Below are 26,481 nucleotides of genomic sequence, written 5' to 3' on the forward strand. Positions count from 1 at the left end.
ATGATTTTAAATTTCTCAGAAATGGAAAATCTTACTTCACTACTTGATTTTATCGAGAACTTAGGGCTTCTATATACTCGAATTTAAAATAAATTTATAGCAGAATTATCAGTTTTTGTTACTTTACATTTTTTAGATTTTGAAAAACCTCCTCTTAATTTGCTGATAGGCAAAATATTACGTAAATTTGTAAAAAGCCCCCATTAATTTTTAGCAATTTGCCGATTTTTACGTGGAGAAATTTATTTTCACCTAATTAATAATGCACTTCTACCAAAGACAAGTTATTCAAAAAATCGTAAACAATTTTTGCCATACAAATATTTTTAAATATATGTATATCACGGTTCTACCCTTTCTCCATAAGGAGAAGTTAAAAATATGCAGTGGTTGTAAAATATTTAATAATATTTCTACAAATTTAATTTGTAGCAAAAAAAAAAAATATTATGCGAAATAATTCTAGCAAATAAACGTTAGGTAGAACAACAAATTAAAACTAATATTTGATACTTTAAAACAATATTTTTGACATATGTATGTAACATAATAAAAATGTTTCATCAAGTGTGCTCTTAAACCTTTAACTGTTTGTTTTACATACTTTATATATACATATGTATGTTTATATTTTATATGTGTCAATATTGAATAAAACAAGAAACTTTCATTAAATATTTATTATTGCTTTTTGTTGTATACGCGTATGTTTGCCTGTTTTTGGAAACAAAGAACAATTTTATTCCCTTTTCTCGCGTAGCGAAATATCCTTAGAACAACTCGAAAGATTTTTGCATAGAATGAACGAAACTTTTGTATATCGAGCGTATAACTTTGTAAGTGCCGTTCGACTTTATTGCATTATATATTTATTTCGCATGTATGTATACGCATATTGAATATACAGTGAGCAAAAAATCTTATCAATAAAAGGCAGCTTACATTATTCATATAATAATAATATCATTAAATAACAAACAAAATAGAAACTAATATGAAATTGAGATTATTCTTAGAAAATTAAATGTTAAATATCTAATATGATTAGCTAAAATAGCAAAGATGTAACATACAATTTTAATTAAATTTTTAAAAAACACATATTTCATAAAAATAAATTTTAAAACGAACCAAATTATTGACAGGTCTAATATGTATATTCTCACAAAACAATGTGCCATCAATTGCATTGAAGAACGGCTGTATTTATACAATACTTTGTATATCGGGGGAAATCACCGAATTATGCCAAACACGAGTCGAAACGGCGTGCAATGTTTCTTTAGAAAATTTACAAGTATACATTTTCGGGGCTCCAGAGGCAAGTTGTTTGAATTCATCAAACGCCTCTTTGAATTATTCATAATCTAATACGCTGAACGTTTCGGACTGGTTCACCGATATTCTACAACCTTTTCATATCGGCGAGCCGATGAATTCCTTTCATAGCTAAAAGTATCGGCACGGGCAAGAAGAAAAATCGACCTGAAAATCGTATATCATTCGACGCTTTGAATGTTTAATGGATTTGATCAATTTTCGAGCGACTGAGATACTTTATTTTGGGCTTTCATCGAGTAGTTTGCGTTTAACTGAGGTGTATTTTCAATGAATAGTAAATGCAATATTAAATATTCCAATTTATTTTCCAGTCAACGTAGACTCTATTTAAATAAATTATATAAATAGCGATTAATATTAATGCAACGTAACAGCACGATGGATTAATGACGTACGCCATTGCTTTTGTCATAAGCATTTTCAAATTAAATAATTTAAAGTATTTTACCAAAAGGAATTAATAATTATGATGCTCTATAAATTAAATCACTTTATAATATACACTATTTAACGCAAAAAAATAATATTGAAAACCAAAAATATAAGAGTCCGGAACTCGCACACTCGCTAGCTTTGGTACCTCACTACAGTTAGAGACCGACAACTAGTATTTTATAAATTTGCTATAGCGTAATAACATAAATTATATATTTAATTTAAAATAAATTATGTATATTTAGTATTTTTCATTTTTAAAAAAAATATTCTGTCAACCCAATGCGTTACAACGGGGTAACACCCAACATTTATTATATTAAGTATTGTAACACACTAAACTGAAAATTACATCTATATTATTAATTTAAACTATTAACAAGCTTACTAATATTAGATTTCACTATTCACTATACTACATGAAACATGATTGTTTCTCACGCATAATACCTGCTAGTTTGTCTAAATGAGTTGAAATTCGTAATTATTAATACATTTATTTCGTGCTTTCAAGCCTTTTTGTTTCGTAGTTAAAACGACGGAAACTCGGCCGGTCAGTCTCTGGGGTGTGATCTTTGGGTGTGTTGGGGCCGACCGAAGTGTGAAGCCCTAGCGGTAGCCTGGCGTAGCTGCTAAGGTCTTCACTCTTAATACGTTTATCTAAAGGCCTAATTAATGTATTAAATTGATAATAAATGTCTGACACGGGAGTTTGACCCAATTCATAATTTTTATTTCAATTATTTATTGTAAATTATTGGTTGCAATATAACATACGTTAGCCCAATGCATTACAACGAGCTTAATAAAAATGATTCTAATTAAAACATATCAAAACCTCATATGTGGTAATCGAACAAAATTATAATTATATCATAATCAATAATTTCGATCTTCAAGATACGATAGAAACTTAAAGAATATAAACTAAAGTCTTCTAGATATCATATACTGTATATAAGAATTACAAATAACAGAAATAATGCGGGTATTAAACCCTTAGAAATTGACTTGATATAATTTTTCTTACAAAATAGGGTTTGAACCACCTACATCATGGTCACCATAATTACCACTTGAACAACGAGAAGAGAAGTCTTAAATACAATGTAATATTAAACTATTTAGAAAGTTAAATTACACAAAACACATTTAGAGATAAATATCATTACCATAAAAGAAAAGCATCTACAATTGGAAATATTGCACGAACCACCTAATAGCAAATTTGATTATCACAGCCAGAAAAAGCTACAATTTATATAAAAAACGCGCGCTAGACAATAATTGCTATTGTTTGTTGTCCATGCCTATATTACTATTTAACAATCGCTAATGTAATCATCCATACCGTATTTTCTCTTAACGCTTAAACATATTTTGAAGGTGTGTTCAAGAAGCAATGATGCGATCTATGATTCATTCGAGTAGTCTCAAATTATTAATATGAAAATGTGACACTTTATCACACTGACAGCTACACGGACAAGCACAGGCAGACTAGAAAGATATCAAGACAGACTCAGAAAGACTCGCACAGACTCAGGCAAAGGCTGATTGACACGAAATATATCAGTGGATTTTCCAGAGAGCATTACAAGAATACGACAACACGACGACAATCGCATTATTCCATATATAAAAAAGCATATTAAAGATTTTAAAAATAAGCAGTTTTCCGCATGAGCACTATTGATTTTCTTCCATTTGTTATATGAAAGAAAAGATTACGCTAAACTTTGAAATGGCAAAATTGCGAAATGTTACTGTAGTTTACTTTTTTTGTTGCAGCTTTGCTTCGAAATTTTGTAAAATATTTTTTTTTCATTTTTTAATTGCAATATTATTCTAAATAAACTTTATGTTATTAGCAAAACTAATATTTTTATTTTAATAACTTAATGTTGTTTTTTATATTAGCAATGTGATTTTTGAAATACTAGTAATTCAATAATAAAAAGACGCCTGTATAATATTTAATAAAACAATTAGTTTTTCCGCAAAAGCACAATAGATTTTTTAGTAATTAATTTATTTAATCGAGCGGCAGAATTTTATTCTTAAATAGCACTTTTATAGAGGTGGCTATACATTTTTCACTTGAAAAAATTCAATAAAAAGAGTGAAGGTCGTTCGATATTGAATGCTTATTTCACTAATGTAACACAATTGGGAAAATCATGATTTAAAAATAGTCTCGTTTAAATGTCCACCATCCTGCCGCTGGCATTCCTCAAATTTGGCACTTGGGTTTTCAAACACTCTACGACACAAAGCGCGTGAGATGTTAGCTGTGTCTTGAGAAATATTTGCCTAAAATTGGACTATTGTGGCTGGTTTACTCAAGTGAACACGACTTTTGATATAACACAATAAAAATAATCAAGAGGTGGCAAATCTGGACTATGGATTTTGTTACGAAACATGTCTTACACATTGGATGTATGGCAGGTTCATAAATCTTGCACTAATTGAACTTATATAGGTGTAGTTTCGAATCTAGTTTTAAAATTGGAAACAAAGTTAATCTGGGTTTTTCTATAGCAGCAGAACGCTTGTGAGTCGAAGAGCACGGATCTTCTCCTGATCACTTCCTGAGCCACAATTTATTTAAATTAACATTTGGGTATTGATTATTACTGTGAATTTGGTAGTGAGCGCAAAACAGGCGCCAAAAAATTACATAAGCGTTGTTTTTGTAAAACTGTTTTACGCAAAATATTTTTTACTCCCCAGTGAAATGATCCATTGCGACTAAATTTCCAATGGCCAAATTCCCGCGCGTCTCTCTTTAGCCGTATGAAAAGTGCAAAACCTATTTTTATACAATTTTCTGTTGTAACCTGATAAGCCCAATGCGTTACAACGGAAAAACTGTACCAACTGCGTAAGCTAATCATATATAATGGATACTTACATAAGTATTAACCACCAGATTTAAAGTATGGGAATTAATGATATTTATATAAATAATTATAAATTAATATGTGCTATACAATGTCACCTAAGCTAAGGCTGGTTTTTGTGTAACAAGAGCGCATTTTTATAAATAAAATTCGAGAGCCGCTGCCGGGGTTCGAACCCGTAACATCAGAGTTACTAGTCTGAGACGTTACGTACTATGCTATTTCATCCTTAATGGCCCAATATGTAATAGTAAAAATAACCTCCAATAATATTTTTTTTAAAACTCACGATATTTTAATTTAATTATTATATCAAAAACTAAACATATTGGCGAAACACATAATATCGTTATCATTTTATAACATTATATTAGCAAAAATATAATTTACTTAAACTAAGTAGAGGACTTTTATACACTACATGATTTTTTCTGAAATAATGATTTTTCAAAGCTTTAACCTCGTAAATTTTTTTTTTGACAAAGCAATGCTTCCTAAGATTCTCACAATGATTTCATAATATGTTTCTAAGAAATCGGATTAACAGTTTTCGAAAAACTTGCTATAGAAATGGTAGCCATATTTTTGATGCAGGCAGGATTAATATGAATTACATTTAATGCAGTTATACTGTGTTACATAGTAAAAAAAATGATCTCACAGACAGTGTGGGTTTTAATATGAAAATCAAGTATTTATCATAATTAACTCCTAATAAAACCAAGACCTTATAGGAGAAAATACCCATGACAATAAATATTTGTGTATTATAATAAACATATATTAACTTAAGGTTAAATCGAAAAAGGGCCTAACCATAACGTTTTAAATACAATATAAATCTTACAAATAGTCATGTGCGCTATCGATTCTCGAATATGATTCGATATTCAGGATTTGTGCTGTGCAATTCCGCAGCTTCTCAATCGTCATCGATTTTCTACGGTGAAATATATGGTTTCGGGCCTTGATATAAAATAAAACGACGCCGTTTGAAAATCGCATGCATACATTCTGCGAGGAGAGAGAAAAAAACACATATAATCATAAACGTGAAATATGACTTTACTCCTCGGGGGAAGGCAATTTGCGATAAGGTGCTTTGCATTTCTTCCTTTTTCCTCATGAAACTCGACAAGCCGATCACACTGACATAAATAAAATTAATATCCACGATTGTGTCTTGGCCAAGACTCGGAAAATCCTTTAGGCGAGCCCTTTTGTTCCGTTCAAAGGACGCTTTGCAGTTTTTAAGGTTCAACGTTCTGACATATAGAGCTTTAATATATGAATGAATACATATATAAAAATATAAAGTTATTATATTCAGATATACAGTTATATTCAAAAACTTTTGTGTAACATAAAAAAATATTTGTTAACCAAAAAGCAGTGCCGGTACGAGGATGAGGCGAGTGAGGCATTTGCCTTAGCTGACGAATTGGTAAAGTCAGTGAAATTAAAAAAATGTAACAATGTGATTTTTGTGTTTCGTTTCGACTTTTAAAGTTCTTATAAAAGATAAGTTTTAGGCTGAAACGCATCAGGATGGTCACGATCCTTAATAGTAAGAGAGCGATTGAGTGAATGTAAACAGAAAAAGCTATCATTACTTAAATAAATACACACTACTACGACCATAATTAATTAGCATTTAAATATAGATGAAATAAATATGCCTCAAGAATATTAAATTGCTGAAAAAATATTATTTATCAAGGCTTTTTATTTATTATACTTTATTCTGAGAACTTTCCAAGCAACCTACGCAATTTATTCTATACTCTAATTTTATATGATTAGATTATTATATTTCCCGTTGATTAATTCTATGTGCTTGCCACAAAAACAATGTGTCTCTCGATATAATTCTGTTGACATCCCCTTAATTCCACTTCCTCTTCCGTAAAATATGTTTACGTCTTTGCGTATGATAATTTGTTATTTTTTCCTCCGCCAAACAAAGAGGACATATTTCAGACTAAAAAGGATCATTGATGCAGTAAATTTTCATCAGCATCAAAGGAAACCTCATCATTTCTTCTTTTAAGGACTTTACTTTTTTCGTCGCGGAAAAATACCTATTATAAAATATAAATATATTTTTAAACACACACATACTTTTACCGACTTTCATTAAAAGCATCGAATGATAACGCTTTATCAAAAATGTTTGAACGACGCGATCAAAGCAATGATACTTTGACATTATAGAGAATTTGTCAGTATAATTTATATATAAATGTATAAAATTTAATAAATAAATAAAAATGTTAAATTCTTTAACATTTTTTTAGAACTCAGGGTGTTTTGTTACCTAATTAATTTTGTATGACATAAATAAAAATATGCTTATTTGTCGTTCTGATTCAATTAAAAATAAAGTCGCATCACGAGAAAATGTAATATTATTTTTTATATGAAAATCAAAATAAAAAATTTTAAGCAAAAAAAGCATCACATAAATAATTGTTAATTAATTATAAAATAGGTTTCAATTAATTATTACTTTGAGATAATAAAAGTTTGGAATTTAAACATATTTTTTTTAAAATTAAATTAATAATTTCAAATACATTTAGAATATCATAGACACATAAATAACTTAAAGTTTGTTGCTTAATATAAAGTAATAAATAAATTTAAATTTAATAGAAAACACTTTTTAAAAATATTAAATTTATAGCAAAATACTATGCAGAGATTTTCGAACTAAAATCACACCCTCAGACGATGACCTTAATTGGGATTTGATTTACGAGGTCACCGCGTGAGAACTAGTAGTGTTATCACTGCACCACCGTAGCAGCATAATTATAACCATAAAGTAACAAGTTTAATTTAGAAACCGATAAAGGCACACATACATCACTTTTGAACACTCACAGTGTGGTATAGAGTAGCAAGGAAAACAATTATCATTAATTTCAAAGGTCATAAAACTATTAAATTATGCGATTAAAATATAAGTTACGTTTATTTATATACAAATATATTTATAAATAAGTCAGCCGAATCAAAATCTTGAATGTGCCTGCTGTATATTTTGCAAAAATCGGCTTTCAATGCGCTACCTGAGATGTATGATCATATATCGTTAGACTCTTTTGGGTCGCTCCGTATGTGTGCCTTATATAATGGACAGATTTTCGCGAAGGCAAGGCCTGATTTTGTTTAAAGATACATATTTCGCGCGAGATGGGGTTAGGGGCGATAATTTAGAATGGCAAAGGGTTAACTTTAACCGCGAACGTGTAACTGAAAGTATAAATTATGCCGAAATGAAAACGGGAACGAACCGAGAACGGGGGATAACGAGACAGGTGTCTCTTATTGCGTTTGAACATTTCCACCGCATTTAATATTTGCACATGGCAGAAGTGTGTGTGTGTGTACGTATATATGCTGTGTGGAATATTGTCATATGTCATATTTTATATAGTAGAAATAACAAATTATAGTACAGATGTTCATTCACTTTTTCATATGATATAGATGAAAACTCATACAACTTTATCTAATGATAGTTGTATACACTTATAATCCAATGGAGAAAGAACATGTTGTCCAAAAATAGCATAAATTTCAGATTTTCAAGCTGTCACAAAAATACAGAATATCAGTAGTTCTCATTTAAGAACAATAACGTATGTTGCTTATTATATTTCATGTTTCATTTAATACAACAGATAGCAACGACGTAATGGTAAAGCCTAAGGTATTTCCAAAACACAGCATCAACATTGTTCATGGTTCATTGTTAGATGTGATTTTTTTTTGTCTAGAGTCTACAGACTTAAAATAAGTTAAAACATAATTTTCTTTACAACTTAAGAATTACTAGATCAGAAATTTTATAAATAAGCAACGCAATCGTAGCCATATTCAAACACATGTACAAATGTCGCATTCCAATTTAAAATTAAAAAAGGTGTCATGAAATTTATATTGAGATAACCAGATCTTACTTTAAGATTTAAACAAAAGTAATTACAATAAACCATATTCGTCACAGCATCACAAAGAAAATATTTATTATATATCCTTAGTCTTTACTTAGCAAGCACAATACTCAAAATGTCTCAAAATGGCTCGTATAGGGGTCCGATCAAACTGATACATCCCTTGTTTTGAAGCAAAAAGCTATTTTTTTATATTTTATTTAGATGAAGTTTAGGCTTTTAAACGTTTCATATATAGCGATCTTTTCGTTAAAATTTAAACCTACTGGTTTAACAGTGTTTAAGTTTTTAGACTTGTCGCTTTTTTTCAAAAAAAAAAGACACATTGGATTTTGCTAGCAAACATATGCAGGGTTCTTAAGAATTCTACACTTTGACCAAAATTCAACTTTAAATCTGTATAAATAAGCTAACACTGACTTTTACTATATTGCAAGTCTTATAAGCGTATGTATGGTGGGTCAATCGACTCATAACACTAACCGTGTTTTGGAATTTTTTTTTTTTAAGTTTTAATTTTTTTAAACGGTATCATAAGCATATATGAAAGCTTTATTTTGTATCAAAAATTCAAATCAATATCTTTAAAAGCAACCAAATACTAGCGTTAACTATATGCCAAGTCGCATTAAAGCTCGTATGGAGGCCCGGTCAATTTAACATAAGACTTGTTTTTAAGAAATAAAAAATCAATTTAATCTATTTTTTAAATGCAAATTAAGCTTCTGAACACTTTTTGCATACGATATTTTTCAGTAGGATTTGATTTTGCAAAGTTATGATACTTTTAATTGTTACATTGGCCGCCATTTTGAAAAAAAAAATTTTTTTTTTTCATACAAAATGTATAGGGGATGCCTAGTAGTTCTATACGATACTAAAAATTTCATTCTAAATCTTCAAAACCAAGCAATTAGAAGCGTTAACTTTTAAAAATAACCAAATACTAGCGTTAACTATATGCCAAGTCGCATAAAAGCTCAAATGGGGGCCCGGTCATTTTACACAAGCATAAATAAAATTGTTTAATATAGGTTTAAACCTATAATAAATTTTCATAAGAAATGGACTTTTTAATTTATTAGAAATATAAAAAAAACAGCCCCTGTTTTACTTATTTTAATAAATACAATTTGGTATTAGTGTTCAAACGTATAATTGTAAATAAATATTGCTATTTAATTATTTCTTTTATAAATAACTCTTTTAAGTTTCACGTGAAAAAAAAATTGAACTTCTTATATTAAATTGAATAAAATAGTTTTGTAAAGCAATTTTTCATAACTTTACACTAAAATTTAGAAGTTTTGAAAATGCATTCTATTTAAAGCTAAAAACTAATTTCTAATATATTATAAATTGAATATCTGCTATCAATAATCAATTCTGCATATGTATATAAATCATGCAAAATTAAGTTTTAGTAATTTCTGGTAATATAAATAATTTAAAATTTAACCTTATGTATTTTTATTGCTGATTATATTACATATATTTTTTAACTAAACAATGTAATAAAATAGAATCTTATTTATTTATAAAATATGTTTAATATATTACACATTTAAGAAGATATTATTAAAACCATCACAATTTCTAAATATTACCTTTGGTAAACGTTTTTTGTCTCTCTTATAAAATTTTAATTTTACATTTAAACCCTTTTTCTGAGAAAAGCTATAATTAATAAGAGTACATTCAAAAATATAGGATCAAAGAGAATACCAGAGACAAAATAATATAATTTTATGTGTGTAAAAAACCTTTTGAAGAATCGATACTATTATAATATGTATTTTTAAAAAGGTTTAATCAAGAAAATAGCAGCAGAATGTACAATATTGATAAACATTGAGCATTATAAAATTAATTATTATAAAATATAATAATTTCAATAAAAAAATAATGAAAAGTCCCTTATATAATGTGTAAAATATTTGTTGTTTTATTAATAATTTAAAAATTAAATAAAAAAAGTGAAAATAAATTATGCATATTTATAGGATAAGATAAATACCAGGATGTTGAACAAATAAATAAATTACCGCCTTATTAATTTTAGTACATAAATATTATCTTAAGGTATGAAAATAAAACGTAAAATACATTTGCTTGTTTACTTAAGTGCTCAAGAAATAATCAATAGATAATAAAAAAATCTATAAATAATTATATAATTATATTAAACTAGTTGTAGATAATAAATAATGTTAATGTGTAGTTAAAAGTTGATATAAAATATTAAATTGTAGTTAAAAAACATAATTATAATAAAAATAACTAAAAGAATTGTAAATAAATAAAATTATTGTTTAAGCTAAAAAAAATAATGTATAATACTTTATGGTGGCTAATTTTACTGTGCGATGATATTTTTATTATTTTTTTCATTATCAGCTTTTTTATTATTTCGCTTGAGATCCATACAATGAAGCAAGTTTCTAGTATGCTGCGGACTATGGCATCATAAAGAGTGCGTAATACTGAAGTATTCCTCAAATAGCGCGCATTTTTTAATATAAAACAGCACATAAATCTTTTGTGAGTTTTTGCAATGTGCAGGCTAAATTTATAGTGTTTTAGGAATGTCACACCAAGACGCTTAGTACAGGATGATTGATCTAAAATATTTCTAGTAAGATGTAAGTATTCTGTTTGCATTAAAAATAAATTTGTCTGAGATTTCATGACACTCAAAATCAGATATTTAAAGCGCACTTCCATAAATAATTAAGATGATAATTTTGAAGTCGTTCGTATATAATAAAATTATGAGCGATTTATTTCTGCCTTTTTATAATTTATTGAACAGTAGAAACAGGAATGGACCTTAGTTGGATCCATAGTGAAGGAAAATAAGCTTTTATACTAGACGAACTGATATCTATCTGACAAATAATTTGAGAATAACTTCATGAAATCTTCAGAAAATCTAAAATTAGTTTAATACATTTTTTCACAAGTAAATCGTGATCGATTTTAATAAACATTTGTTTTAGAATTTATGTACTTAACCACTTTTTAATAACAAACATTGAGTCAATCGAGATTGACTAAAACTATATTGTTGTTTTAGAAGCATACATCTAGAATGATTAAAACTATGATTTTAACAACTTATAATTTTAAATAATTTCGCAGGTACTAAAAGTCACCAATTTTATTATTTGGAATGACTTTAGAGCATTTCCACAATTCTGAAAAACAGAAAGATAGGAGAAGCTAAGTATAAAAATGAGTACTGCTAAATCAATATTATATGGAGGTGTAATATCGTAGTATTTCTTAGATATTCCACAAAAACTAATCTTAGGTTTCTGAATAAAATCAAGAAAAATATTGACGCGCTGATCCCTATATTTTATTTATGAAATTTTGATTGTGTAATATATTTAGATTTATAATAAAATTAAATATGTGTATATATAAAATGCGGTTCATTTTAATCGCTCGTTTGAAATAAAATAAATGTTATTTTCTTCTGTACCACGAATGATGAAAAATGGTTATCTAAATATATCTCGTGTGTAAAGAAACGTTAAGATAAACCACCAAAACCACATTCATAACAAACGATCCAACATAAACTGCGCACCGCAGCTTTTCTTCAATAATCTCAGCCATTAGAACAATACTTCTTTTTTATTGTCCCTCATCGCTTACATCATCGCGGTTGTCTACATTTTTTCCCTTCTTTACAAAAATATATATAACCTTGATTTATTCTTTATTGCCCCGGTCGTAATGTTTCCCTGTGTAATATTTTTTGTCTTCAATAATTGCCTCCGATGTAACATGTGCGAAATATTACACATCAAACAATATCTACGACTATTAATATTAATCTAGGATTTCTGAGAAGTGGACACCTATGGTGGAATGAATTCGTCCCATGGGATTGATACCATACATAAATTGCACCTTGCCATTGTGCGTGTGTATGAAAATAAATAAAAATCCCCCTCAGCGCATTAAAAATAAATAGAATTTAGTGCAGGGGTGCATCCGGCGGCAGGGGTGACCAGAAAGCCAGGGGCGGCGCGTGCATTTTTAATCCCCTCATGTGCAGGGCTGCCGCTTTGAAAAATTGCTCTCAGTTTATAATGTGTGACGTTGACACAATTGAATAATGACTTGGGATAGGTTCAATGTCATCGTGTGTCGGGATTCTAAAGTGAATTATGCATTGAAAGTGTAATGCATTAGATAAAATGGGGTGGGGCTTTTATTGAACGTGCTATGTATAAAAATTGTTGATTAATAAATTAAGCTGTTTTAATATATGATAATATAATGTATACATAAATAATTTTGATTAAGAGATTTTTAAAAGTGAAGTAAACATAGTTTGGTTAAAATATTATTTGATTCAAAATTTTTTGCATCCTGAAATAATGTCTCTTTTAAATTTTAGTTTTGATTTTCAATCTTTGCTTTGTCGGTCATGCTTTGAGCGTTAATACCTGAGTACGTATTATATTTTGTTATATCTGTATTGATGCACATATGGACTACACATTCCGATATTAAAAATTTATATAAAATTGTATAATTTATCAATTAAAAAAGGTAATTGAATAAATATGTGCACGCATCAAAAATTTTGAACGTGTAATTGAAGATCTTATTTAATGAATAACTATAGTCACAAAAATATTTTTTTACGGGAGAAAGTAAAAACTAATTTAATTCCTTGATTACAAGAAAAAACTTTATTTAATTCGTTAAGAATGAAAAATTTTATATTAAATCATAATTAATTTATATCAGAAAAAAAATAATATACACAAAAAAAACGTTTTGCGCGCATTTTTTTAGATTGGCTATTTTTCAGATTAAACTTTATTTTTTAATATATTTATTATAATGTAAAATACTAAAAAATAATGCTAAAATTGCTTAAACTCTCTAACTTAACTTTTTAAATGTATATTAAAAGATTAACAATAGTTTAATTTTAATAGTTTAATTTATGGTTTTATATTTCATTTTTAATGATTTTTACTGTTTAATTACAAATATTATTTAAATTTTTTGCGAGAATATTCTTACCCACATGATTAATATGAGATTTTTTTTTCACCCTTTTTAGTTTAATTATCTATCGTTTACTTTTTTAAAATGCGTTTTTTTGGTTTATTAGTTTTAATAATCAAAGAACTTTTTAATAAAATATGTAAGGTGTTAAAATCACAACCGAAACACCTAAATTATGATAAGCTACTAAGATTTTTTTTTAATTTGAATGCGCTGATCAGACATTATTCTTGCCTTTTTTTGAGTAATATAATAAATTAGTATCTCTTTGACATTAAAGAAAACAAAAATTTGTTTATGTAACAAAAACATTATATCCACACACAGACTAAAGAATATATGTTCTGTGTATGCATGTGATGCGTTTGCTCCTGTGTTTTTGTGGGGTTTTTGTAATATGGGTCACTAAGGAACAGTTTCTAAAATTATATACACACATATCATAATATTTTATTTTATTTTTTAAACTACTCGCTTATCTGTAACCAATTCGCAATAAAAAAAAAGGAGGAACTTCAAAGGATTGAATTAAGTATAATAAGTACAGACAGACATCGCATACCAAATATTGCTCCATAGTTTGTCTGCTTTTCAATATTATACTATGTTTAAAAAATATAATAACTATCCTAACTGATACTTCAATGGACTTCTAATATAGTAGGTCTAATCAAAATATATTTAAACCGAATTTTGGTCAATAAGAGAGCGGAAAAACAATTATTACTTTTCAGAAGGCAAAAATTCATGTCAAAAGCAATAAAATCGTGTCGGCGCCGTCGCAGTGGGAACGCTCGTTACCGCTGCGATGGCGACGGCACGATTTTATTGCTTTTGACGTGGATTTTTGTCTTCTGAGAAGTAATAATTGTTTTTTGTGCTCTCCTATTGGGCAAAATTTGGTTTAGATGTGCTTAAACATTTTTTTATTATTATTTTTAAAAGCCGTGCTATGAGGGTTAGATAACCGAGCGTTCCCACTACGACGGCAACGGCACGATTTTATTGATTTTGACGTATGTATATTATCATTCAAATTTTACTTTTTTGTGATAATGGTGCTTTTACATTATTTTCCTAGTAGAAAATGCCTAGTACTATCCATTGGACATTAGAACTTTTTATAAATAAGGTCTTTAATTACGATATCAAGTATAGTCCCGTATGTAGGAGGCGAGAAAATATAGACGATAATGTTATGGTTGCAGAAATGGATACAAATCATACTCACACTATCTATCAACTTGCCGAGAAATTAAACCAATGCAATATAACAGTGCATAGATACAAAATCTATATTAAAAAGTCTTGGAGACAAGACGGAGATCTTATTTTCGAAACTCGCGTTAGGTGATACTATACTGTTACTGCCACACCAATCAGAACTCTAAAGATCTTCCACGGACATCATCCCTGCGCCAGCTTCTCCATCATCACCGGAGAAAAATGTAATATAATCTAATAAAATTCTCACTAGTTTTCACCTGCATCTTACTAGTTACAACCGCAAACCCCAAAGAGTTTAAGTATCCGAAAAATCCGCATATTTCAAGAGCTAGTCGGCTTTTCTCAATCATTTGCTAACGGGAGATAAAAACTGGTTGTTTTAAGATAACAATTGTAGTAGAAAACAGTGTTAATCCAAAAATAAGAAATCAAAACCTACATTGAAGTTTGATTTTACTGTAAAAAAAAGTTATTTTGTGTGTATGGTGAGATTGCAAAGGGATTGTGCATTACAATTTTTTTTAACATATACAAACAATAACAGCAAGCTTCTTTTGTGATCAGCTAATTCGTTGTGCAAATAGATCTAAAAAAACCCTGCATTTGTCAATATAACTCAAATAGTTTTACAACGCGTCCCTATGTTGTGAAAATTTTTTTTTTTATATCAAGAAACTTGGCTGAAAGATTTTATATCATCCATATTATTATTGCGCTTTCCTACTACCATTTATTTCGATCGATGCAATACTTCTTAAATAAAAAAAAACAAAATGCAGACGAAGTGAAAAGGAGGCTATAAAAATATTTTGCATCAAAGCCTCAAACTATTTATGCTAATACAATTAAAAAATTAAGCAAGAGGTGAAATAAGATTATATCTTAAGAAGTAATTTTTTGGCATTTATTTTGAACATGTGTTGATAAAAGTGTGAATTAGCTCAATTTATCATAGTTAACGATACACGTATTTGAACTAATGATTATTGATTTAATAAGTACCGTTTCTATTAAATTTATAAAATTACTCGTATGTATTAAAAATGTATATTCCAAAACAGGAACATTACCGCGCATCTAATGGACCTCGTTAAATAATTCGATAGCACATTTTGAAGATCTCCTTGTGCTCATCACTTAGTTTAAAGATCATATCGTATTACCATAGGGGATAATGTTTCCGTGTTCACCGATAATTTACTTTGATATTAATAACGCGAGTAAAATTACCAATAGGTAATAAACGAGGACTAAGAGAACCACGCACGAACACACGTTATACGTTATATTTTATAATATAATAAAAATCGCAACGTATACGTGAAAGAAGCGTTGATATTATTTTTAGCTCTTCTTTCATGTTTGTTGCGACTTTTTCAATAATTAAAAAAGTTTACCTTTCGCCGAAGTGACAAAGAAAACTCTTCCGGCGCTCAGCAGAAAAAGTTCGATGCCGAAGAATATTCCGATGAACATTTTGAGCATATGATTAATCCCTTGTTTCGGCCTCATCGTCTCTATCCGAACACGGACTTCATTATAAATTCTAGATTTACATGTCTAATTAGACATGCGAGACACGTTGCTTCATCTCTATACATATACAATAACACAAAGACACACTTTTCTTATCTTCTTCAGTTTTGAAACACACGGTAAGATTTTCTTTTGGCGGAGAGGCGCATGAGATTTTTTTCGTATCTCTTCGGAGAACTGCGAAAGAAAAATACAAAGTGGATTAGTATATGTATGTATTTTACATGCATAGGGAATAAATAAGTTAACGCCAATTAGTCCAATATGTAATCAAGCGTAATGAGCTGGATGGATAATTTCACGTCATGTTCATACTGTGGTTTAAAAAATATTGGCTATTTACATTTAAATAAAAAACAACTTTACGTTATATTCGTTCAAATAAGCAACACATTAAAGGATTATTATACAATAATGGTTCAGTGATTATTGCGCAAAAAATTTCAAACAACAAAAATTCTGATCATATATGATTAATATACACTTATATGTATATTTAATAATACCTAAATATATATAAAATACAATGTCTGTACATGATTTTATTTAAATTACACTTAAATTTCCAAGTATCACACAAACTTTTACTTAAAAAAAAGAGAAATATTAAGCAGTTAGAATTAAAGTAAAATATATTTGACAAGTAAAAAAGTAGACAAGTATAATAAATTAAAAAATATTTAGACTTTCGGCTAACGCGTTTTATATTTAAGAAAGTATTTTTTTAACACTAAAAAATAATCAGAGATTTATGTCATTTTCATAAGTATTATAAATAATAAACCTGTACAAATCTTTGCCTATGCAGATGACATATATATTGTTACAAGGGCAAAACAGGCACTAACTGAACCCTTTAACGCTTTAATCAACCTAGAAAATAGGTCTAAGAAATATCGAGCAGAAAACAAAATACATACCGGTTATGACTTAACGAGTCGATCCGGGATGACAGTTTTTAATTACGTAAATAATAACAAAACAGTAATATACTTTCCAAACCTGACAAATAACATGACGCCGTCAACTTCTGACATCGCTTTGGCTTAGGGCAGGGAATAACATTTTGGTTGTCGAGCCACATTGGGGATGAAAATTTGGCCAAGGGCTACATTTAAACATTACCTATTTAGTTAACTATTCGAAAGGTTCAGAGGGTTATTTTATATTTTTTTAAGCGATAGTTTTATACCAAACTTATATTATTGTACAAAAAGGATTAAAAAAATTGACATTATTATCGGATATTTATCAAAATTTACATTTCTCATATAACATAATACAACCACAAAATTGTTTTTTAGAAAATTTTGTATTAATCCTTTTATCAAAATGTACATTTCCAAATAAAATAATATTAACATATACAACTTTAAATTTCATTAAACCAAATTTTTTTTTTAAAACGTACAATTTTCCTATTGTAGAATACATAAAAGGTTGAAAAAATATATCAATACACAAATTAATCGTTACAATTTTTATTAAAATTATAATATATGTTATTGAAAAAATTATATTTACATGAATTTTGCATTAAATAAAAAAATATTCTGGAATTACCCTATTCTTGAGAAGTATCATTTTTTTTCGTATTTAAAATTATTATATTTTGTGATACATAACAACGTAAAAAAAATTTTAAACAAAAGAAAAAATAATCGTTTAAAAAATATATTAAATGTTTGTAATGTGTATGCAAATGTAAATAATAAAAATGTTTAAATTCTCATAGAATATTTTTAATGTGAATTGGATTTATAATAAAAACATTTATTTTAATTAAGAAGTATCTTGAAGAATATTACATTTCTTATCAATACACGAATTTTATTGTAAAATGTTCATTACTAAAACACGTTCTCAACGAGTTTTTTTTAAAGTATAACATTGAAAATGTTTGTTTGCAAATGTACGTCGATCCAAAAATAACGAAATTTTTGGGCAACATTTTAAAATTAGCAAAGCTGTCATAGTCCAATGATTTATAAAATTCTTCACTACGGTGTAAATATTTTAAATTAATATTACTTAGCAGTTCTATAATTCCAAATTGAAATTCACTCAGTATACTTTCAACATCTATGAAAAATGGTTGACGAACAATCGACAGCTAATTTATATTTTTCGGAAAGCAAAAAATCTGTTAGAAAATGCTTCACTTAATGAGGTAAGGATGTTTACATACTCGTCAAATTTTTCTCTATCGATCTACTTTTTTTGTTGATAATAGTTGTTTAAATAAATTAAGATTTAACTGAAATGCCTGTACGTTCATTAATAAATTATTTGCATATTTAGTTTTTCCTTGCAAAGATTCGTTAAGAACATTTAAATGTATAATTATGTCCAGAGCAAAGGCAGAATCACTAAGCCAATTACGGTTTTTAAGTTCGGAAAAATGTATTACATGTTTCATTTCTAAAAATATATTTATTTTTAACGCGTGCCTATCTCTTGGGCACTTCCCTACGATTTGAAAAACCACAAAAACTCATTTTATAAAAAAAATCAGGGAAAGACCCGATCAAATTAATTATCGTCTTTTTTCTTTTAAAATATAATACTGATAAAATAAATTGATTCCAAAGAGAAATTCATATCTCACGGTGTACCACAGGGGTCTAAATTTGGATCAATGTTATTTATATTATATATTAATGTAAAAAAGTGTAAAAAACATCCGTTTGCAGACGATCCATTAATGTATTGCACAGGTGATGATATTGAAGAAGTTGTAGATAGTTTAAATATTGAATTAAATATAATAGAAATATGGTTGAAAAATAATATACTCCAACTAAATGAAAATAAAATGTTTATTAATTAAAAAAATACTTTAGATAAAAATATAAAAATAGTTATAGTTAACTCTATTATATAAATAATTGATAATATAAAATATTATATATAAAATATAAGCACAAAAAAAATTACAATAGTTTTGTAAAAACTTGCCTCATTTTACTTATTGTGTGACAATATTAGATATGTTTAATAAATTAGATAATCAAATGTTTTAAAATTACAAAATAGAGCAATGAGATTAGTCTTAAATAAAAATATGATTGATAGACTGGAATGGTTAAATGTTCAAAAATTATAAAGACGAATGTATTAGTATTTATATATAAGTTAGAAAAAAATATATTGCTGGAGTATTTTAATAAGTATTTAATAAGAAATGAAAATGTATATGTATTTAATATAAAAAGAGTGAAAATTGAAGGATAGTTAGGTATAATAAAACGAGTACGTCTAAGGGATTTATGTACGGAGGTGTGAATTTATATAATAATATTTCTAGGACAATCTGCAAAAATAAAATTGTAACGGGTTTTCTAAATGGAATAAGAAAACACATTTGTGCATTAAGAAAAAAATTAAAATATTAAGTATTTTTTATGTTATATATTATACATATATATGTTTAGTGTACAAATTAGCTATATTAAATAAATAAATAATAATATATACAAAATACTAAAGCTCATCATGCTTTATGACATTCAAACTCAAACAATAATAGCTGTAGTTCACTAATTAATTAGACCTACTATTTTTAATTATGTGTAGGTTTACCAACTTTATTTTTTTTTTTTTTTTTCTTTTATTATTTGCAATTAAAAATATTACTATATTTTACTTATTTCTGTAACTTATTTGTAAACATGAAAATAGTTATAAAATGGCATCTTATATTTCATTAAGGACGGAATAGAGTATTCCGTTACGTCTCAGACTAGTAACTCTGAGGTTGCGGGTTCGAGCCCCGGCAGCGGCACTCGAATTTTTATTTATTAAAATGTGCAATTATTAGCTGCAGTAACATCTATTGATTATAAATTGTATAGCTCGTACTATTTTTAATTAATTATGTAGATATCACCGATTCTCAGGCTTTCACTCTGGTGGTTAATACTTACTTGTTGTAGGTATTCATAATGTCTGATTGACTTATTTAATTCATACAGAGTTGCCCGTTGTAACGTATTCGGCTTACGCCTGTCAGCTCACAACGGAATTACATATCATGTGTAAATGTAAATTTTATATATTATATGAGACAAAAAAAAATATTTAATTAACATTAAAGTCAACAGGCAACGAGCAACGAACTCTACAGGCTATCTCTACCTTCATTAAAATAGGCGACGTTGTACGAATAAAATCTTCTCAATCGCCAAGGCGATGACTGGATAACATGACATAAAATGACAGTGCAGATGAAATCTGGCGCAAGGCCAGATATGTTGAAGAACATCCTTGAAAGAAAGCAAAGCCTCATCTTGATTGTCATGGCAATACTTATGATGATGAGCTTTATTAAAAAATATTTAAATCACGTATATCTATATATATAAAAAATATTTTATATTACATTTTGCACAGTTAATTTTATCGGAAGATAAAATAACATTATAAAATTTAATAAAGTATCGATTGACCCATTGTAGTTTTCGTCGATTCGACTGAACGTGCCGAAAATAACGTGTCCGATTAATATGAAATGTGCTTCGTGTAAATTTGTACTGTCGCCGTACGCCGAATTTAATATAACAATTTAAAATTCCCAACGAGTTTGCGCCCTTCATCTAAACGCCATTATGTGGTGGTGATCCGGATTCCCCGTAAATCCCCCGTCGTTGTCTCATCCTCTCTCTATTTCTCTTCCTCTCTCTTCCTATCGTATAGGATGTTCGGACGTGCCTCCTTCCGCGACCGTGACTCGTATATTTCGAAAAGAACCGACCACCGTACAGAACGTGATTTACGGTACTAGTCTTAAAACGTCGTAAAATCCCGTCGCCTATATGAAGGAGACGAGAAATTACAAAATTCTAAGATTACTTGCTGCGTATTCTATGGACTGAAGGGATTTAGACGTGTTTGATGTGAGGATAAACGCGTCTGGTTAGATGCTGATATATTTTCAGTCGGTACGATAAAGAAATGTGATAAAGCTTTGGAGAATACTTTCTTAACGTTCTTAAAAATGTGTTATTGATTTTCATTTTAAGAGGGATCGCCAGGTTAAAAAAATAAAAAATCGTAGCAAGGTTATTTCATCTAAAAAATATGATACATAAAAATCACAAATATTTTATAAGCATTTTTTACACGCACCGAAAATGCGGATCAAATTTTTAAAATGATATACACTTGAAATGTTTATATAAATTATTTTAGCTCCTCGTAGCTATCACTGTTTGTCAAGCTCATTAACCTAAGACATGTATGTCATGCCCAATATATTTTATATTTTCTGAAGCCATTTTAAATGATATATTATTTCATTAGTTACTCAGAGATATTTCTATCAATATATTACGTTGAAAGTATTATCCATTGATGGATTTTAGAAACAATTTTTTGATCAAGCCAATCGCTCAAAATCTAGACGAGTGATTTGTGATCCATGGTTCTCCAAATTATTGTATTAAAAATATTAAATTCTTTACAAGATGTTTTAATTCCTATTGAATATGTTTTTGAAATATATATATTTATTAATTTAAGCATTTAATTATTATTTATTATATTATATTACGTTCTAACACTGAAGTAATCCAATAGAGATTTAAACTTTACGTAACCGCATAATAAACAGCGTTTAACTGTCCGCAGTTAAATTACGATCGCAGAATTACGTCTGGACGCCCATTAGCACTAATTTCAATTGTAGTTTAGGCGCTTTTGTAGCAAAAACGTTATTTTTAAGACGTTTTTATAATAATTTTTCCTAAATCAATTTATTAGATCGGTTTCCGATAAACGGTAACGAGAACTTAAAATTTTTAATAAAATCAAAGAGCTTAACTTTTTTTAATAAGTATTGAATAAGTTTGAACTTAATTGTAGTAAGTTTTTTTTTAATTTATTGTGGCTAAAAGCTTATTTTTTATATTATTTTGATAGAAACATGACAACTACTTTGGCTGTTTTTTATCATTATTTATTTATAGATATAAAAAAATGATAAACATGTGTTATAGATCGGTTACTTACTATAGAAATTAAATAATAATATTATTTAATTTCTATAGTGATTATTATATAATTATAATTTCGGTCGAAAATCACATATTATATTATATATTGATTGATATTAGAAATATAACGCTATTGAGAGTTTGATTAAATAACGTTATATGAGTGATTCTGCAATTTCAACCAACTTCTTCAAAATATAAAAAAATAGAGTTGGCAAAATATCTCAGCAAAAAAAAATATTTAATATTAAAAAATATAACGTTTTTATTTTTATTTCGACTAAAAAGACTAGTAGATTCTTACTTGTAGGTATTCCTTGTGTCTGATTGATTTACCCAGTTAGTATAGATTTACCCCGTTGTAACGCATTGGGCTTACGCCTGTCAAGTAACATTGGCAAAACGAAGGTTTTATGAATGATTTAGACATTTTTAAAGAATTTGTTTTGCCAACAAATGCATTTCTTACATGACACGCCAAAATGTAATATATCGACAAACACATAGAATGCGAAATGAGAAGTGCAAGGTTGCCAAATTTTCAACGCTAAATGTTACAATAAAAAAACAGGCAATATAAACAATTTCAATTACACAAAGTATGTATTCAAGAAACATCACCCGAAGCAGACCAAATTTATAAAAGCGAAAAGCGTCTATACTGATACTTTTCAGCACTTTATGAAGAATCTATAGATCACTAGAGATACAAAAGAGTTCAGATAAACTCACAACAGGTGGAGTTACGCCAACTTTTGATCATCAATAGAGGCGACGGAGACTGATTCTGCTTTTCTCTTCGCGTTAACCCTAATCTAGCTAAGACGTTCGAAATTTAAAATTCAATCAGATTTTTTGTGTATACATATTTAACTATTACATAAGCTGTACGTAAACATCCTGACACTTACTATGAAAGCAAAAATATAATACAATGTCCAATATATTATTTAAGGTTGTGTTCAAATTTCAGGAATTCACAGTTTTACAATTGTATATCCCAAATAAAAATGTAATAGAATAGTTCACAGCACATAAATATTATCGCACCCATTCGCACGTAACGCTCTGTATCGTTTGGCATGCGTTGTAACATTCTCGTGAAACCCACATCGCGACTTTGCCTCCCTGCTTTTGCACCCTTTAGAAATGGTCGACGCTCCCGTGTGCGCATTGTGTGCAGTGGCGGCGTGTGCAATTTTGGTTATTATCGCAATAAAATGCAGCCAAGTGGGATACAGGACACGTTTCGGTCTCGAAATGCATCGGGCTGAGTTTGTATTTAAACAAAGGCAGGGCCGAATCGGGGGCGTTTCCCTCGATTCATTTCATCGCGCATAATTGCGTTTTTACTAAAATTCGTAGAATGCAACAATGCTTCGTTAATGTGGAACACGTTAAAACCGTGTTCCATTATTTGCTGTATCTATATTTAGATTGCAGTATAATTGCGCATATTAAGCTATAATTAGTATCGTGCATATTTTGCTTGTACTCATATATCATTAATCAAATATAATTGTATATTATAAAACGGATTTTTGTATTATAACAGGCTTAGGCAATTTAATCGTTAAGATAAAATAATATTCAATAGCATGTATTTTAATTTTGTAAATATAGAAATAAGGTTTTTTTTTATTTAAATGGTATAAAAACGTTGCTCTCTTTCTTGGCACCCAACGCGCGTAGTTTTTTTTATAAAAAATCATGAATATAAATCATTTCTTTATACCTAAAATTCGAAAGCTCACAGAAGGTAATAAAACCTTGACTAGAAATTAATAGGGCATTAAAATTAATTTTTAATAAAAACATATATTTATTGCAAAAATATATATTGCTATTGCACTCAAAGCTTAGAAATTATCATCAACAACATTTAAAAATACTTTTATAAATAGCTAATTATATTTACAGATTTTGTATTATATATTATTTTAATAAGGTAATATTATATTACACAGCTATAAGTTTTTTAAATTATGTTTTAATTTAGTTTCTCTGAAATCTCATTATTTACGTGAAAGCTTTTGTTCAAACTTTAACGAAAAATATTATTAAAATATATCTTTTAATAGCTGTTTGTTTAATTAATTTAGAGTTTAATTTTAAACATTATTCACAGTTTAAAAATATTGTACCTAAAAGCAATATATAGAATCAGTATATAAACTCACATTATTTTATAATTAAATAAAATATTACAATCACGATTCATCACCCGCAGTTTTCCACGAACCGGCAAGTCAGAGTTAATCAGAAATAAATAACCGTAAATTTGCGTCAAATTTGACTGCATGATTTAATTTCGAATTTTGTCCAGCATTGAAATTAAAAATTGCTATAACGAATTTTTTGACAGTGCCATACAAATGTACAAAAAATATATTAAGCAATAGGTGAGGTAAATAAATAAATAACATAATAAACAATACTAAGATTGTCAAAACCTTTTACTTGAATCGTGTACTTTAAACTATAAAACGATATATATCCATTTCAAATCGGTTCAAGCCTTCTACGTCATTATAAGTGAAACGTATGACTAATATAGGCAAATGTTATGATTTCATTACATTACTGACTTGTCACCCGAAAAGTCAATATTGTTTTTGCCAAGTCTGCGTCGCATAAATTTAACCGTAAGTTTTTACATTGCCACATAATAGGATAATGTTGGTAATAGTGAATATACACAAAACGGATTGTAGTATATATATAGTAAAATTCAATCGAATCGAAATAGCGATTAAATTGTTTACTGTGTTTGTCTACCCCAAATTTCCCCGCTCTAATATCTTTCTGTGCTAATGGAGCATAAATCAATCATCCGAACCGATTCGTACATCCCCCTCGATTCTTGGTACAAAAGCAAAGGCAAAAAATAAAGAGTAAATAGACTGCGGAGAAACGGACAAATTTAATTTGTTTTATAGCCGTTTTTAAACATATTCAAAAAAATTAAAACAATATAAATTACAACACATTATTTAGTGGATCTCAACTGGAAGGCGACGACCGGCGGCGCCTCGTGCACCAATCCTTTGTATCAACATTTAATAACAACATGTAAATAAACTAATTCTGTAGTGTTCCAAAAAATCAGCATCAATCCGGCAAACTTCTATTCGTAATTGACTTAAGGTATCTCTGATTTTAGAAATACGATAATTATTATCAAAGTATAGCTATGTCAACCATTGACAAAGACCGAGAATACTGTAAAAGCAGCCGCTTCTCTCTTCACGGTAACTCTGGTCCAGCTATTAAAAAAAAATATAGAGTTTAACCTACTTTTCGGAAGCAACTGGATTCTTCCGACGCGAATAAAATAAATTTTGCTAGCTTTCAAATTTAACTTGTGTATTTGCATTTTATGAGTAATGATAAAAGCCCTAAGACTTAAAATTTGTTAAATATTTTATTTAATATATATAGTAAGAATATAATATATTTTATAAAATTGTCACTTTGCTTGGCTCTCTGATTCATTTTTAGCAGCATGTTTTTAATATAGTTTTTATTTATTTGTGTTGATAATATAATATTGCTAATAAATATTTAATTCAGTAATTATTACTTCGAAACATATACTAAAATTTGACTTAAATATTCTTAGGATCAAAATGTAAAATTAAACATATAAATGTAATAAATACATATTTTTTTTATTATTATATCTTTTGTTGTAACTGGACAGGCGTAAGCCTAATGTGTTACAATGGGGTAAATCTGTACTAACTGAGTAGGTCGATCAGATATAATGAATACCTTCAAGTACGTATTAACCATCAGACTAAAAGGTGAGAATCGGTGACATCTAGTTTATTAATTAATAATTATAAATTATGTGTAATATAATTTAAGGCCAATATATGTCACTGCATTAGGAGACGATTTTGTATAAATAAAAATTTGAGTGCCGCTACCGGGGCTCGAACCTGTAACCTCAGAGTTATTAATCTGAGACGTTACGGACTACGCTATTCCGTCCCTAATATATTAGTATGAATAGTGTTTATTATTTAAATGATTTTATTA

General features: G+C 28.3%; 1 protein-coding gene across 1 annotated transcript in view; it reads right to left on the reverse strand.

Moving 5' to 3' along the window:
* Positions 1–26,481, reverse strand: part of LOC148237111 (lachesin-like) — a 306,235-nt gene that overhangs the window by 253,396 nt on the left and 26,358 nt on the right. The window contains exon 2 of the mRNA XM_088183322.1: positions 16,306–16,621. Within this exon, the coding sequence (XP_088039448.1) occupies positions 16,306–16,420 (115 nt within the window). The 5' untranslated portion in view covers positions 16,421–16,621. The remainder of the gene's footprint in view (positions 1–16,305; positions 16,622–26,481) is intronic.

The sequence above is a fragment of the Plectrocnemia conspersa genome, unplaced genomic scaffold (assembly GCF_051122295.1).
Source record: "Plectrocnemia conspersa isolate PC_06_02 unplaced genomic scaffold, ASM5112229v1 ptg000003l, whole genome shotgun sequence".
Classification (NCBI taxonomy): Eukaryota; Metazoa; Arthropoda; class Insecta; order Trichoptera; family Polycentropodidae; genus Plectrocnemia; species Plectrocnemia conspersa.